We start from the raw sequence: 15,865 nt of genomic DNA, 5'->3' as shown, positions 1-15,865 counted from the left end.
AAACTCATGAGAAATAGGCATCTGGGAATGGATGCAAAAAGAAGAGTACATGAAGAGGCGATTGTGTCTTTGAAACTTTATGGGGCAGAGACATAGAATTTAAGACTAGGCAGAAAGAAGTTTAAATGTGTTTGAGATGAAGTGTCTAAGAAGTATGGTAGGTGTTTTAAGATTGGATAGAGTGAGAAATGAGGAGGAGAGTGGGGGTGGAAAGGGAACTGGTAGATAGGGCTCATGAAAGATTATTAGGATGGTTTGGACACATGGAAAGCATGAATGAAGAAAGATTAGCAAAAGAGGTGTGGAAAGCAGAGGTGGATGGAGTGAACTTAAGGAGTTGACTGAGGATGAGATGGATGGATGGGGTGAAAGGGGCTTTGAGCAAGATAAGAATATCTGTTGAGCAAAGAAAGGAAAAGTCACGGGAAAGGGGTGAGTAGAGAATGGTTGTGTATGAATGATATTTTGACACAGCCTGAAGGGATTTCTCTCGGTCTTCTCTATTTTCTGCATGAGGGGACAGAGAGGTAGGGTTACCATTTAAGTGAGGTGGCACTGCTATGGATGCGCTGTCTTGCTGCATTGCTTCCAACCCAAGTGGTAGGCAGGAGACAGGGATGGAGAAGCCCTTGGTGTATAGATAGTTTCAAACTCATCTATGGATCCAGTTTGGGCTATATCATCATCTAGTCTATTCCAGGAGTATATACATGTGCATGAAAAACTATATTTCTTCACAGCTTTCATCAGACATGATATTTTTCCAATTTGTTCCTGTGACCACATGATGCTCTTCTGTCCCAAAACATAAATTTTTTTTAGTCAGTTTTGTCCATCCCTTTCACTGACCTGAACACCAGGGTTAAGTTACTTCTTTCTCTTTATGAAGGGGTTATTTCTGTGGTGGCCAAATTGTTTATCATGTATTTGTTATACTCAGAATGGGAGAGTAAAAAACAATACTATTTTCTTTACTATATAAATGGTACAGGTACAATCACAAAGTACATACAGAACTCATTCAGCAGTTTATGCAGCTCCCAATTCTAGCCACAACATTCCTACATTTGAAAAAAAAAATTCTCCATTATAAATTTAACAAGTAACAGACTTTCCTATTGAAAAATGGGTTCAAATGAAAATAAAATAAAAAGAACTTGTTTTGTCTTCTTTTGCATTACAATTTTGCAACGCCTTTCTTAATACTGTATTTCTCACAAAGCTCCAAAAGTAATACCATTCATAAGGAAACATTACTCCTCTACAAATATACAATTATTAAAAGCATTCAAAAGAAAAAAAACAACAAAAAAACAATGGACATGACAAAACACATTACACCTGTTGATGAGATGGTTAGAAGAACATTCTCCAGTTGTGAATCAACATGATGAGCACATCCACTCAATCAAATCCAGACATAAATTGAATGTGTGCAGGCCTTTGCCAATCTGGTTTAGGCCACAGCTGTGAGACCATGGGAGGTGGTCCATAAGCACTTTCAAAGTCACTCAAACCTTACGGTGCTTGTAGCACCCAACATCACAACCAGCTGACTGAAAAGATGGATACAGGTAGTCCAACTCGAGAAAACTTGAATGCTTGTGAATTTTTTTTTAAGGAAGCTCTTTCTAAAAACTAAGGAGTTCTCAGCACCAATGTCATGATAATAGAAAGATGGATTCACTGAAATATCCAATTACACTTGTAATACTTTAAATACAATTATAATTTGACATACTGATGCTGATTTTAACTTCTGCCCTGTAATCCTTTGAATATTTTTTCACTGACATTCAGTAGTGAGAAAATATTTGAATTCTCTAGTTAGGAATATCTTCTACATGGAAGATTTGTTGTGTGATATCACTGGCAATGGTAGGCATATGATGGAACAAATCCATATATTACTACTATGTGGTCACTCCTTTTAGGATTTAAACAAGTTCCTGAAAAGAGGCAGTGATTTAGTTTGCTGTGCAAAACAGGCCTGGAGTTTTTTTGAGCTATAAAACGAGCATTTGCCACCATTGACCTCTCACATCAATATGCAAAGCCAAAATATTCCATGACTTTAATCACAAAGATCACCATCAGTGTCTAATTCATCACTTCTGTCCAGTGGAGCAACAGCAACAGAGTTGGTGTACTGGCTTTATTGCTGGTGCTGCTTCTGCCACCTCAGGAGTTTCAAGCATCACTTTCATCACTGGAAAGGTCTGAATCATCTGTGTCCAACTCCTCCAAGGCAGCTTGCTTTTGTGCAGCAGCAGCTCTAGCAGCAGCAGCGGCAGCAGCAGCCTTAGCAGCAGCAACTTTGGCAGCAGCAGCTTTAGCAGCAACAGCAGCAGCAGCAGCAGCAGCCTCAGCAGCAGCTTCATCTTCGCTTTCATCGCTAGAGAGATCAGAATCATCAGCCTCAGGAACTTCTGGAGGTTGTGGCTGAGGTGCTGGGGCTGCAGCTGGTGCTGGGGCTGGGGGTGGAGTTGGTGCCGGGGCTGGAGTTGGTGCCGATGCAGGAGCTGGTGCTGGAACCTGGTCTTCTTTTTTTGCCTCCGCTTTTGCTTCCTCCTTGACTTGTGCTTCTTCCTTCTTGACTTCCTTTAAGTCTTTTTGTTGATTCTTCAGTTCCTTATGCTGAAAATTGGAAATTGTGACAAAACTGAAGTGGTAACAGAATGGGTTAGTTGTAATCACACAAAAGACCAACTCTTTGTTATGGAAAAATTTATATAATTAATGAAACTCCTTGGGTCTTATAATCACGTAAGGTATTGGCCACAATATATCACAATTTACCTACCAAGTGGAAAACTTGTTTCCTCAGATCTTGAAACCTCAAAAGAATGATTATGTGAAAGTTTGTCTATTATTTTGTTTTTTCCTCAAATTATATTCATTAATACACTACCTGTTTGCTACTGTAATGATTTACTTAACCACTACCTTCACCCTCCTCAGTAGGAGCTAAATCTGTAGTTGTTTCAGCTACATCTTCAGATTCGGTTGGCTTTGTCTCTGTTGCAGGGGTCTCGTTCACACTCTCACTCTTGAGTGCTAGCTCTTCTGGTGTGGCATCTACCTCATCTGCCACTTCATTTAAAGGTGCTTCAGTTTCTACTTCATTAGGGACCTTAGTTTCAACTTCAGTAGGGAATTCAGCTACTTCAGTAGGGATTTCAGCTTCTAATTCAGCATGGCCCTCAGTCTCTACTTCAGCTGCAACTTCTTCCGTGTTAACTTCTTCCATTGCAGCATGATCAAAAGCTGCAATATCTTCAGCAGGTGATTCTTCAGCCTGGGAGGTTAACATGCGAAGGCAGAGGTTGACATCATGCCATGATTTTATATAAAGCGAGGCCATTCCAGGCTTATGGGGCTTACAGGGTTCATCATTCAGAGGAGGAGAGAAATTACTATCACCTGGATATGTTAATGACTAGAAGATCTCCTGGTGATTTGTTCTTTTAATGTGGGGTATATTATATGGTTATAATCAGCAGTAAGAGCCATGAACAGTACCAGTGTATCAATAAAAAGTGAAAATAAATACAAACTGATGTTATGTTCTCTCCTGCTCTGTATCAATAAACTTGAGATGATTCATATCATATCTTTATTGGCAGAGCCAACTTTTTAAATCATAATGTCGAACAATGTCGACACATGAGATGGCGGTGTTTATTTATCAAGGCTTATTTTACAAATCATTTTTCTTTTGAAGCAGGATAAGGTGGATCATTCATTTAGAAAAAATAATGATAAATGAGAAGCACAAAACAAAACAATAGGAACAAAATATAATGCCAGTGTCGACACAGAAGGGAAGAAGGCAGTATACACAAATTGGACAAGTGTGGTCCTGTTAACAACTTGATCCATCAACAAAACACACAGCAGAAGTTCCCAAGAAAGCTTGTGCAATTTACTTCCCAAGATAGAGGTGTTTATCATGTCCAAGGTGTTTTGTACCATGTATCTATGTTACTCACCAATTTCTTTAGAAATGTTTTTTTTTAAAGAAAGATTGATTATTTTTGCTACAAGAGTCTAACAAGGAAGAAATAAATGGTGTACAGAATAACCAAAGTAGAAAGTTCTTTTTTATTTATAAAAAAAAGTTTAAGAGAAAGGAAGGAAATATCAAATGAAATGAAAATTGTCGAGATGCAGTGAGGCAACACCACATGTCAAAATAACAAGATATTTCAAGCCCTGAGTGTATTACAAGTTGAACTTGAAATATGGTGACTGCCTACAATGTAGAATAATAAATAAAATCCGAGAGCAAGTATACTTTACTTTGTGAAAACATACATGTTGAATGCTTGAGATGTGAACCTATATTTCATTTGTAGCTGGACAAGAAACACTGTTTACTTCTAAAATAATTTTTTGATGTGCTGTAGGATTTTCTTCAATGGGGCGGGGGGGAGGGGGGGCAACGGCTTTGCACCCTCCATGCATTTTGTTGTACAATTTGCTTAGTTCCTGCTCATAGTGATATGTTCCTTGATACATAAATCCAAAACACTGTGTACCTTAGCTAGTATGGACAGGGAGGGTGGTACATGATAATCACACACAAACGTTTCACACGACGCAACCTGACTGACCATAACCATCACCATCACAACCATCACTGATGTACGGGATCAGCAAACCACTGCTTCACTACCTTACCTCAGCATTCACTCCTGTTGAGTCAGCAGCAGTGTTCATGTCCTCTGTGGCTACTGCAGCTGGTTTGGCCACTTCTGCTGAACCCTGTAAATGTTAAATATGCAGACAAAACTATACAAGAATCTCATGAATTTGTCAGACTTATTGCATTTGTAGTCTAAAAATCTACCACAATCAATATGAAGTATTTTACAATAAACTAAAGCAAACACTCCACTTACCTTGGATATTCCACTAGCACACAAAGAAACACAAAAGCTCTCTGTAAATCCAGAAGCCTAACACTCCAGTAATGAATTCAGAGGATATACAATCACACACTGGATAAATGACATTGTAACTATGTCAGAAAACAAAACTATTCACTGCAATGAAGTGCAACATTTGGACCTTCAGTATTTCATCCCCACAATAATAACTGCTGCCTTGAGTTTTACTGACAGAGAACCCAGAATCCAACATTAACCAGCAAGGATCTTGGGCTCTTGCATAGATCTCAATGGGAAAAGATATTGAATTGTTGTTTACATTCTTTTGTTGTGGGTCCATGTTTCTGTAACTTGCTAATAGGAATAGGAGGAGAAAATGGTCACTGGCTGTCAGGTATCCTTATGTGAAAAGGTGGGAAAAATAATCTAAACTGATGGAGAGATGGGCCTGACCTGGAGACCAAGCGCCAGTCTAATGGAGTTGTACCTCCTGATGAGTAAGGTTGTTGACAAGTTTTCAAGATGCGCAACATGGAAATAATTCTCTTCATTATCTGCTTCACAGGATCACCACATACAAGTACCCATTGTTGGTTCTGTCTGGAACCAACATGAGGTTCCTGCTTAGTGATGGTCCTGTAAATTGAATGTTGAAGAAAACCATCTTCCTGTCTCCCATCTTTAAAACCTATCAGTGCCCTCACTTTGCTTTCAGTACCCATTGCAATATTTTCCTTTTTTTTTTTTTTTTTTTTTCTTCTTCAAAAAAAGGAGAGTTGACAACCAGGAAATCCTTACCACCTTCTCTCCCTCCTGTAAGCTGGGGACCTAAAAACAGGTCGTACACTAATACAATATGACAGGAGTCCACTTTTTTTTCTCAGAGAGATCTATGGAAAGGACAGAGGACATCCTGGCTATAATTAACTTGCTGGTTTCCAGTCAACAAAACTCATGGTAACAATTATTTTATTATTGGTTTCATTCCCATGAAACAAACAACTCTTATGCAAGTCTATGGTGTATTTGTGTATCTACTTTTATACAAATATAGATTTTTCTGTTGTTTCTATATGTATTAATGCCATAATGTTGCATTTCTCTTGCAAATATTATTACAGCTGTGTTGAAAAAGGTGAATATCACCATGGGTTAGCATATAACAAGTTTTGAGTTAGGTAACATAAAGGAAAATTCAATATTGCCTTTTATTAAATATTCCTATTTTGCTAACACAGAAATAAATACATGCAAATTGACTATTTACAAGCACATACAACCAAGCAATTTACATAGCCAAATGGAGAATAGCTAAAGGTTTACACTGAACCCCGGAGTTTGAATTTTGAATGCCAGATAGACAACTACATAAAATTTTAGGTGTGGAGCAATGTGATATTAAAATTGCAGCTCTTACAACACCATTCAAAGACAATGACTTCTTTTTATTTATACCATAAATAATATTCTGGCCAACTTTCTGAAGTATTTTCACCATGTCTGATGAAATGACACTCAGAATGCCTGTATCATAAACATAATATTCAGTGAAATACCCATTTAACATAGATTAGTTCTAACCATTATATTAAATCCTAAAAAAGATTTACATGGTTAACAATCTAGAGGAAGTTTGTCAAACACATAAGAAATCATGAGCAATAGATTAATGAACTTTGGGAGTTATACAACATTTCATTCTCCTAAATCACAAATGGAAAATCAATTGAGAAATGGAATCCATCTTGTATCATTTCCAAGATTCTTGAAAGAAATGAAACTACGTATGGCAGCAAAATAGCGTATCAAATATTTGTTATTAGTGGAAGCTAATTGCAAATATCCCAACCATGAAATGATTAATCCCTGATGATACCTTGTGCAGAATGCAAATGAAATTATGAAACAGTTCTAAGAACCAACTATAATTGTGAAGGGCTACAATTGAATGGTGAAGCTAACAGTATAATTCATATTCTTATGAAAAGGAAATCTGCATTTAAATGCACACTAAAACAGGTTGTTATGGAAGTAAGACATGTGGCCCATGTCTCTTACAACATAACATTTTATGTGATACTAATGTGTGAACATCTGAAGCACTATGGGTGATGGTAGAGCACAGTACATTCATCACATCATTTATGAACTTTCTATTATTCTCATACATCCTTGTTACCTGTGCAGTGCTTCATTAATTATTAGAGCAAGATTTATATAACAACTAACCCATCCCATACTAAATTACATAAATCCTAAAATACAAAAGGTAACTAATAATTGATTAAGAGAACAAAAATACTGTAGGTTTGTGTGTGCAACATATTTTCCTACATTTCTTTGTAAAACTTGGAAAATGAAGTTGCTGTGTAACTCAAAAAAATGTCTTGACACAGTTACTTCAAATGAACAGTCTCTAAGTTTCTGAATAATTTTTTAACAAACAATTATGAGGAAGCCACTACACGTGTAGAAAAAAAACCTATGAAGAGTATGAAAATTTTCACTGTAATGGGTCTCGGACAAAATTTTCACAGTAAACATTTGCAATAATTCAAGAAGGAAAAAAATCCTACTACGTTTTAAGAAATTGTTCATGTATCTGCAACAGGTTAATCCAAGGAATGCTCCATCTGATGAAAAAAAACCTTATCTTACGTTTGAAGCACATATTGAAAAATACAAAACCTATGTGTTAGTATTCTATCAATTAGCACTGCACAAAATTAGTAACACCTGTTTTTAAAGAACCATTGCAGGAGCAAGATATTTGGAACACCCATGCTGTTAATCACCAAAGCTTTGGCAAATTGGACCATCATACACTGTACCCCAAAATCTGCATGGATGTTAACTAGTACAGCTTTCATCTAAAACTAGCTGAGGAAGATAATACTAGTTCACTCCAATTGGGACACAGCAGTTTGTCAATGAGCACATTGTAAGAGTTCAGGCTCAGCACGCTCCTACCTCCCTACTGCCTGCCATGCCATTGGTCAACTTGTCTGGCTGGCCAGCCATGTCCTTTGACTTCTGCCGGTCTTCTGGTAGAATGCCTGTGATTCCCACTTTAATGGTCTTCTTCTCATCTTCTGTTAGCTTTAGGAATTCGCCCAACATGTCATTCTCATTAGACATGTCAAGGTCCTCAAAGTCCTGTGGAAAGGAAGTATGTAACTACATCATGACCCTGCACCTCAAACTAAGCTTGTGTCACAGAAAGAACTAGGAAAAACTACTGTACTGAGCAAATACAAAAGGGTTTCAGACTTCTTAATGAAGTAATCAATATGATCTATAATCTTTTCAGACTTCTTAATGAAGTAATCAATATGATCTATAATTTTTTTACACATGTAATTTGAATTATAAGAATATAAAGCCACAGGTAGGATCACAAACACCATAAAAAAGACAAGAATTTTTTTCTCAGGCTTCAGAAAAAATGCAACCCAAATTATATATCTGAGACAGCTTTCCAGAAAAAAAAAAATATATATATATATATATATATATATATATATATATATATATATATATATATATATATATACACAGACATGACAGAATTGAATAGACACCAAGAGAAATTGTTTAATTTATTAAACAAGCAATTGATACAATTAAAGTGCTTATAAATGGTCACAATGTGAATAACTAATACTTGGTTGACATCCCCTTTGCTTTTTTCAATGCAAGGACCCTTCTAGGCATGCTAGTGATTAGTTCATGAATATCATCTTGAGGGATTTCTTGCCATGTTTCCCATAGTAATCCTAAGAGTTTGGGCTTTGAAGATGGCTTCCTGTTCTTTTTGCGAAGTTGTCAGTCTAATATGCCCCAGAGGTGTTCAATAGGCTTCATATCCAGACTGACTTGGCCATGGAAGTTTCCTGATCCTATTTTGGCTCAACCAGTTTTGTGTTGCTTGAGCAGTGTGAAAAGGAGCTTCATCTTCCATAAATAGGAAGACATTTTTACTCATTCTACCACTGGAGAATATTGGTACAAGTCCTTCCTTTAATATAGAAAAATATTTGCCTGAATTGATGTTTCCTTGACACTCCACAAGCTCTGATCGACCCTCACTCCAAACTGCACCCCACACCATTATTGAAATGCCGCCATGTTTCACTGTTGGCTGCAGTCTTTTGAGGTCAAACTCTTGACTACAGAGTCTCTAGACCCACACTCTTCCACTGTCAGAAAATAATGCAAATCATGACTCAGAGAAAATAACAGTGCTCCAAAAGGCCATAGGTCTCTCCACCATCTCAACAGCCCAATCGTTTCAGCACTTGATATTGGCTGGATGAAGGAGTGGTTTCCTTCTTGCAGCTCTGCCATAGTAATCCAGCTTGTGGAGATACTTGACAGCTATTCTGGGACTGACATCAGTTTGTGCTGCTATGTCAGAGGCCTTGCAACAAGGATCCTCTTCGACATTTCTTTTGACAAGACACAAGGTTCTTTCTGACGGCCTGGGATGACATGAATGAGGTTTTGTGCCCTTCTTGCCCTCTCTGGTGAATTGTACTCGAGTCACTCTTTTGAACAATTTAGAAAGGGGTTATTGAACGATTTTCAGTTATATTTGCATTGAACTAATGTCCACTTCATCGTTAACTCCAATATAACCTCACTGAAATTTGCAGAGGCTAGTGTTACTGTTCCTTTGGGTTGTGGCATGCTTGATTAATCTTGTATCTGTAATCTGAAAAATAAAATCTAGGTAAATATATCATATTAGGTAAATGGGTTGAATACTTCAAGCATTAAATAAGAGCAGAAATCAATTTTTCTTGGTTGTATATTCAATTCTGACTTGAGGTCTGTATGTGTATTTATATATATATGGTGTGGTGTTGTGATGTGTAATGTGTGTGTATGTGTTTGTGGTGTGTGTGTGGTGTGTGTGTGTGTGAGATGTGTGTTGTGTGGTATTTGTGGTGTTTAGTGAGTATGGTGTGTGTTGGGTGTATTCGTGTGATGGTGTGTGAGATTGTGTGGTGTGTGTGTGGTGTGTGAGTATGTGTGGTGTGTTGTGTGGGTGTGGTATGTGTGGGGTAGTGTGTGTTGTCGTAGTGTGTGTGTGCTTGTGTGTGTATTGTGTGTGTTATTGTGTTTTTTTTTTTATGCTGTGGTGAGGTGAGATGTGTGTTGTGTGGTTGAGGTGTGTATGTGTGTGGGGTGTTATTGTGTAGGTATATATGGGTGTGGGTATGTGTATATATTCTGTGTATATTTTATTCACTGGATATATTGTGGGTGTGTTTAAGTGTATTGTGTATTATATGTATAGTGTGTTTGTGATATATATTATGTGTGTATATATATCTATGTGTGTATGTGTGTGTGGGTGTATGTGTGGGTGTACTTGTGTGTGTGTTTCTGTGTGTGGGGTGTTGTGTTTCGTGTGTTGTAATTTTATGGTGGGGAGAGTGGGGGGTGTATATATATTTATGTATTATACTTATATATATATGTATATATAATTGTATGTGTGTATATATATCTGTGTGTTTTTATATATTATTTGTTGTGTGTATGTGTGTGTGTGTTTGGGTGTTGTGTATGTGTGTGTGTATGTGTGTCGTGCGTTAGTGTTAAGTTGGTGTCTGTGTGGTAGAAGTGTCTGTGTACTATATTATGTGTGTTAGGTGTATGTTGTGTTGTGTGTGTACATGATTTGATACACTTTTAATATTAATTACGTTGCTTCCATTTATGTTATTGGTTGGTTGGTTAGATACTCATTTGTTTTATCGAGTTGATTGTGGTATGTGTGTGGTGTTATGTGTATTTTTCATTTTTGTTTGTGTATGTGGTTTGTATGGTGTATTATGTTTTTATTGTGTGCTGTTATGTTGTTTGTATTTATATATTTTCTTGTATATACGTTTGTGTGTTATTTTTTTGTATGTGTGTGGTGTTTCTTTTATTTCTGAGTGTGTGTGTATTTTTTTAAGCTTTTGTGTATTGTTTTCCTTTATTATATTTTGGTTCGTGTAGGTGTTATTTTTATGTTTTTTGTATTGTGTGTGTATGTTTTTTATTTATGTGTGTGTATGTGTGTGTGTGAGTGTTGTGTGTATTTTTATATATTTTTATGTATGTTATTTTATGTGTGTAGGTGTATATTTATATTTATTTGTATATATTGTTGTTATTTGTTTGTGTTTTATATTATATTTATGTATTGTGTTTTATGTGTTTTGTGTATTTTATTTATTTTCGCATATTTGTATATGTGTGTATGTTTGTTTTTGTGTGTGTGTTTTTTATAATATTTCGTATGTTGAGTGTGTTTATGATGTTATTTTTTATATTTTATTGTGGTTATGTGTGTTGTTTGTGTATGTGTGTGTTGTTTTATATTATTGTTTGTTATTTTATATTTATTATTGTATGTTGTTTTTTATGTTGTTATATTGTGTTATGAGTATATTGGGGAGTTTGTATATGTTGTATGGTTATTTGTTTCTGGTGTATTGTGGGTTATTCCTTTTTTTAGTGGGGTGGTTAGTGTGTGGTTGTGGGGAGAGGGCTGTGTGTATTGTGTGGTGTGTGTATTTTGTTTTGGGTGTGGGTATTTGGTGTATATGTGTTTATTGTGTGTATTTATTATATGGGGTATTATTCGGTATGTTGTGTGTGTGGGGGTATATATATATTTATTATATATATATATATATATCTATTATGTGTGTTTTATATGTGTGTTTATTATATGTGTGTTTATGTGTTTTGGTGTTTATGTCTGTGGTGTTGTCTGTGTGTTGGTGTGTGTGTGTGTGTGGTGGTGTGTGTGGTGTGTGGGTGTTTGGTGTGTGGGTGTGTGTTTTTGTGTGTTTGGTGGTGGGTTGTGTGTTATGTATGGGTTATTTGGTGTTATGTGTGTGTGTTGGTGGTGTGTGTTTTTTTGTGTGTGTGTGTGTTTGTGGTTGTGGGTTGTGTGTTTGTGTCTTTGGTGGGTGTGTGTTTGTGTGTGGGTGTGTGTTAGGGTGTGTTTTGTGTGATGTTTTGTTGGGTGTGTGTGTTTGGGTTTGTGTGTATGTGTGTGTGTGTTGTGTATGTTTTTAGTGCTATGTTTATAGGTGTGTGGTGTGTGTGTGGTGTGTGTGTGTATGTGTGTGTGGTTGTGTGTGTTGTGTGGTGGTATGTGTTTTGTTGTGTGTGTGTGTTGTGGTGTTTTGTGTCGTGGTTATGTGTGTGTTGTGTGTGTGGTGTGTTATTTTTTTCGTGTGTATATGTGTGTTGTCTTGTTTTGTGTATTGTGAGTGTGTATGTAGTGTGTGTGTACTGTGTGTGGTGTGTGGGTGTGTGTGTATGAGTTTGTGGTGTGTTTGGGGTGTGTTTGTGTTATGTGTGGGTGTGTGTTTTTTTTATGCGTGTGTTTTTAATGTGTGTGTATTTGTGTTAGTGTGTGTGTGTGTCTGTGTGTTTGTTTTGGGGTGTGTCTGTGTGTTGTGTTTTTGAGTCTAGAGTGTATGTGTTGTGTGTGTACTGTGGGTGTGTGTGGTGTGTGTGGGGGAGTGTGTGGGTGTGGTGTGTTTGTGTCCTGTGGTGAGTTTGTAGTGTGTGTGTGTATGTGTACTTTTTGTGTGTATGTGTGTTACAGGTGTATATATATTTGACAGAGAGAAGTTGAGTGTAGTTTGTTTTTGTTTTTGTGTGTGTCTGTTTGATTGTGTTTGGTTATGTGGATAACATGTTAACATTGTATTATATATTTCATATATGTTTGTATTTTACATATATATATATATATACATAGTGATATACATATATATTTATTTATTATATATAATATACATATATATATTTATATTATATAAACTGTTATATATATATATATATATACATATATATATTTCTTATATAATATACATATATATAATACATATATATATATTTTATTGATATAATGTATATATGTATTTGTCTATATATATTATTTATATATATATACAAAATACATATATTATATATATATAATATATATATATTATAATATTTTATTATACTATATATATATATACATTTTATATATATATACTTATTTATATAATATTATACATATACATATAATTATAATATTTATATTATATCTATATATATTATATACATATATATAATGTTAAATATAACATATATACATATAAATACATATATAATATATATTTTGTATATATATATACATATATATTAATGATATATATATATTTTATAATATTTTATATATACATTATATATATATAAATATATATTTATATGTATATATATGATTATATATATAAATATAAGTATATATACTTTATATATATAACATTTATTTATATATATAAAACATATATATTATACATATTATGATAATTATACAACACATATATATATATATATATATGTATATATATTCTTTATATTACATATATATATTTGTATATATATATATATATATATTGATATTTTATATTACTATATATATATTATATATTATAGATATACTTTTTATATATATATATATATATATACATATATATATTATAATATTTTTTACATATATTTATATTACCATACATATATTTCTTTATATCAATATTTACATTGAATTTTATACTATACATATATAAATATATTTTATATATATAATATACTTGTTATATATTATATATATTACATATATATAATATTTATATAATAATTGTATACTATATTATATTTGTATAATATATTTTGTATATATATTTATTCATATATATATACTTATATCATACATATGATTTATATTTTTATATACATATCATACAATATTAGTATATATATACATATATATTATATATATACTTTTATATATTTATATATATATACATTTATTATATATATTTATACATTTGTATATATATATACATATAGTATATTTTATATATATATATATTCATATTATATATATATACATATATATATATATACTATATATATATTATATATACATATATATACATATATATATTTTCTTGTTGACAGACGAGATTAAATGATATTGCTGTTTCTGCATTATTTATCTTTTTGTTAAGAACTTCAATTTCTCTTGCTAATTTACGGTGTTGGACTGATAGTTTGCTGAGTAGCTGTCCGTATGAGGTTGCAACGTTTCGGTCTTCTCTGTAGACCATCTTCAGGCTAATTGTTTGGGTGTGTGTGTGTGTGATGTTTATATACTATTTTATTTCTGATTGTTTGGGTGGTGTCGTCGTGTGAAGCGATCATCCTGATTGGCTGCTGCGTAGTCATCAGGAATCACTGGGAGAGGTGAGGTCAGGTCCGCTTGTGGGATGGGAGAATCTGGAGGTCTATACTATGTATGTTCATGGTTGGTTTTAATTCTGCTATATAGATTGCTTCAATAAATGCTAATCTGCGGGAGTCTCTTTCTCTGTCTATTATTACTGTTCCTTCTTCTAAGTTTTGACGGGTGAGGGAAGTATTATGTTTGGTGTTATAGTGATTCTTTATGGATCCATGTTGTAGGTGGCAGGTCAAACGTCTTGTAAGTTTAGTCCTCGTCATTCCAATGTATGTTTGAGACCCACGTTCTCAATGGTACAGTTATGTTGGTAAATGACGTGATTATCTTGTAGACGATGTCGATTTGGGAGGGCCTCAGTAGTTGTGACGTTTTGTCGGGTCTTGTAGTATTTGTCAGTGATATTTGTCTTATGGGTCAGTGGGCTTGACGTGTTTTGGTGTATATAAATGGATCATGGGCTGAGAGTACATGTGGCTGTTGGGTTGTGGTGTGTTGGGTGGTTTGGGGGGGGTGTGTGTCTTTACTTTGTATGGTGTATGGATGTATGTTAATGGATAAATTGGTGTGTTGTAACTGCGGGGTCTCTTTCTCTGTCTATGTTGTGTTGTGTGTTCTATGTGGTGTGTGTGTGTGTGTATGGTGTGTGTGTGTGTTGTGGTGTCTGGTGTGGTGTGTGTGAGTGTGTGTGATCATGTGTGTGGTGGGTTATGTGTGTGTGTTGTATGTGTGTGTCATGTCCAATGTATGTTGTGTAGTGTATGTGTCGTGTATGTGTATGTGTGTGTGTGTATGTGTGTGTGTATGGTGTATGTGTGTGTGTATGTGATTTTTGGTGGGTGAGGTGTATGTTATGTTGTGTGTGTGTATGTGTGTGTGTGTATGTGTGTGGTGTGTGTGTATGATGTGTTGTATGTGTGTGTGTGTGTGTTTGTGACGTGTTTGTATGTGTGTGTTATATGTACTTTGTTCATGTTGTGTGTGGGTGTTTGTGTACGTATGAGTGTGTATATGTATGTGTGTATGTTTTCTGTGTGTGTGTGGTATGTGTGTTTTGTGTGTATGTGTTGTGTGTGTGTTATGTGTATGTGGTGTGTGTGTGTAATGTTTATGTGGTGTGTGTATTGTGTATGTGTATGTCAGTGTGGTGTGTGTGTTGTGTATGTGGTGTGTGTGGTGTATGTTATGTGGTTGTTGTGGTATGTGTATGTGGTGTGTGGAGTGTGAATGTGTATGTGTGTGTGTTTGTATGCTTTATGTGTTTGTTTGTGTATGTGTCTGTGGTGAGGTGTGAGTATGTGTATGTGGTGTGTGTGTGTTGTGGTCTGTGGTGTGTGTTGGTGTATGTGTATGTGGTGTTGTCTTCTATGTGAAGTGGTTTGTGTGGTGGTGGATGGTGTGTGTGTTGCGTGGTGGTGTGTGTGTGTGTTGTGTACATGTGGTGTGTCTGTGTGTGTGTGTGTGGTGTGTGTGTTCCCATGTGTGTAGTATGGTGTGGTGTGTTCATGGTGTGTGTGTTGTGTATATTGTGTGTGTGTGTATGTGTGTGTGGTGTGTGTGTCTGTGTTGTGTGTGCTGTGTGTGTCTGGAATGTTCAGTGTCAAAACATATATTAGAATAATATTTATATATTCTGTATTTAGTTTATTTATATAGATTTCTATGA

General features: G+C 35.0%; 1 protein-coding gene across 1 annotated transcript; it reads right to left on the bottom strand.

The window, feature by feature from the left end:
• Positions 1-962: 962 nt before the first annotated feature.
• Positions 963-8,048, bottom strand: LOC143019491 (uncharacterized; the record flags this gene model as incomplete). The annotated part of the gene is given in 3 exon segments (XM_076175133.1): positions 963-2,637; positions 4,684-4,767; positions 7,863-8,048. Coding segments are annotated over 3 exon segments (717 nt in total), but the record flags the coding sequence as incomplete, so codon positions are not given.
• Positions 8,049-15,865: the final 7,817 nt, after the last annotated feature.

Source organism: Oratosquilla oratoria, chromosome 37 (genome assembly GCF_046742065.1).
Source record: "Oratosquilla oratoria isolate Oo_2021 chromosome 37, ASM4674206v1, whole genome shotgun sequence".
NCBI classification, from domain to species: Eukaryota; Metazoa; Arthropoda; class Malacostraca; order Stomatopoda; family Squillidae; genus Oratosquilla; species Oratosquilla oratoria.
Note: the sequence above shows the minus strand (reverse complement) of the source record. Positions and strands in the feature narration are given on the sequence as shown.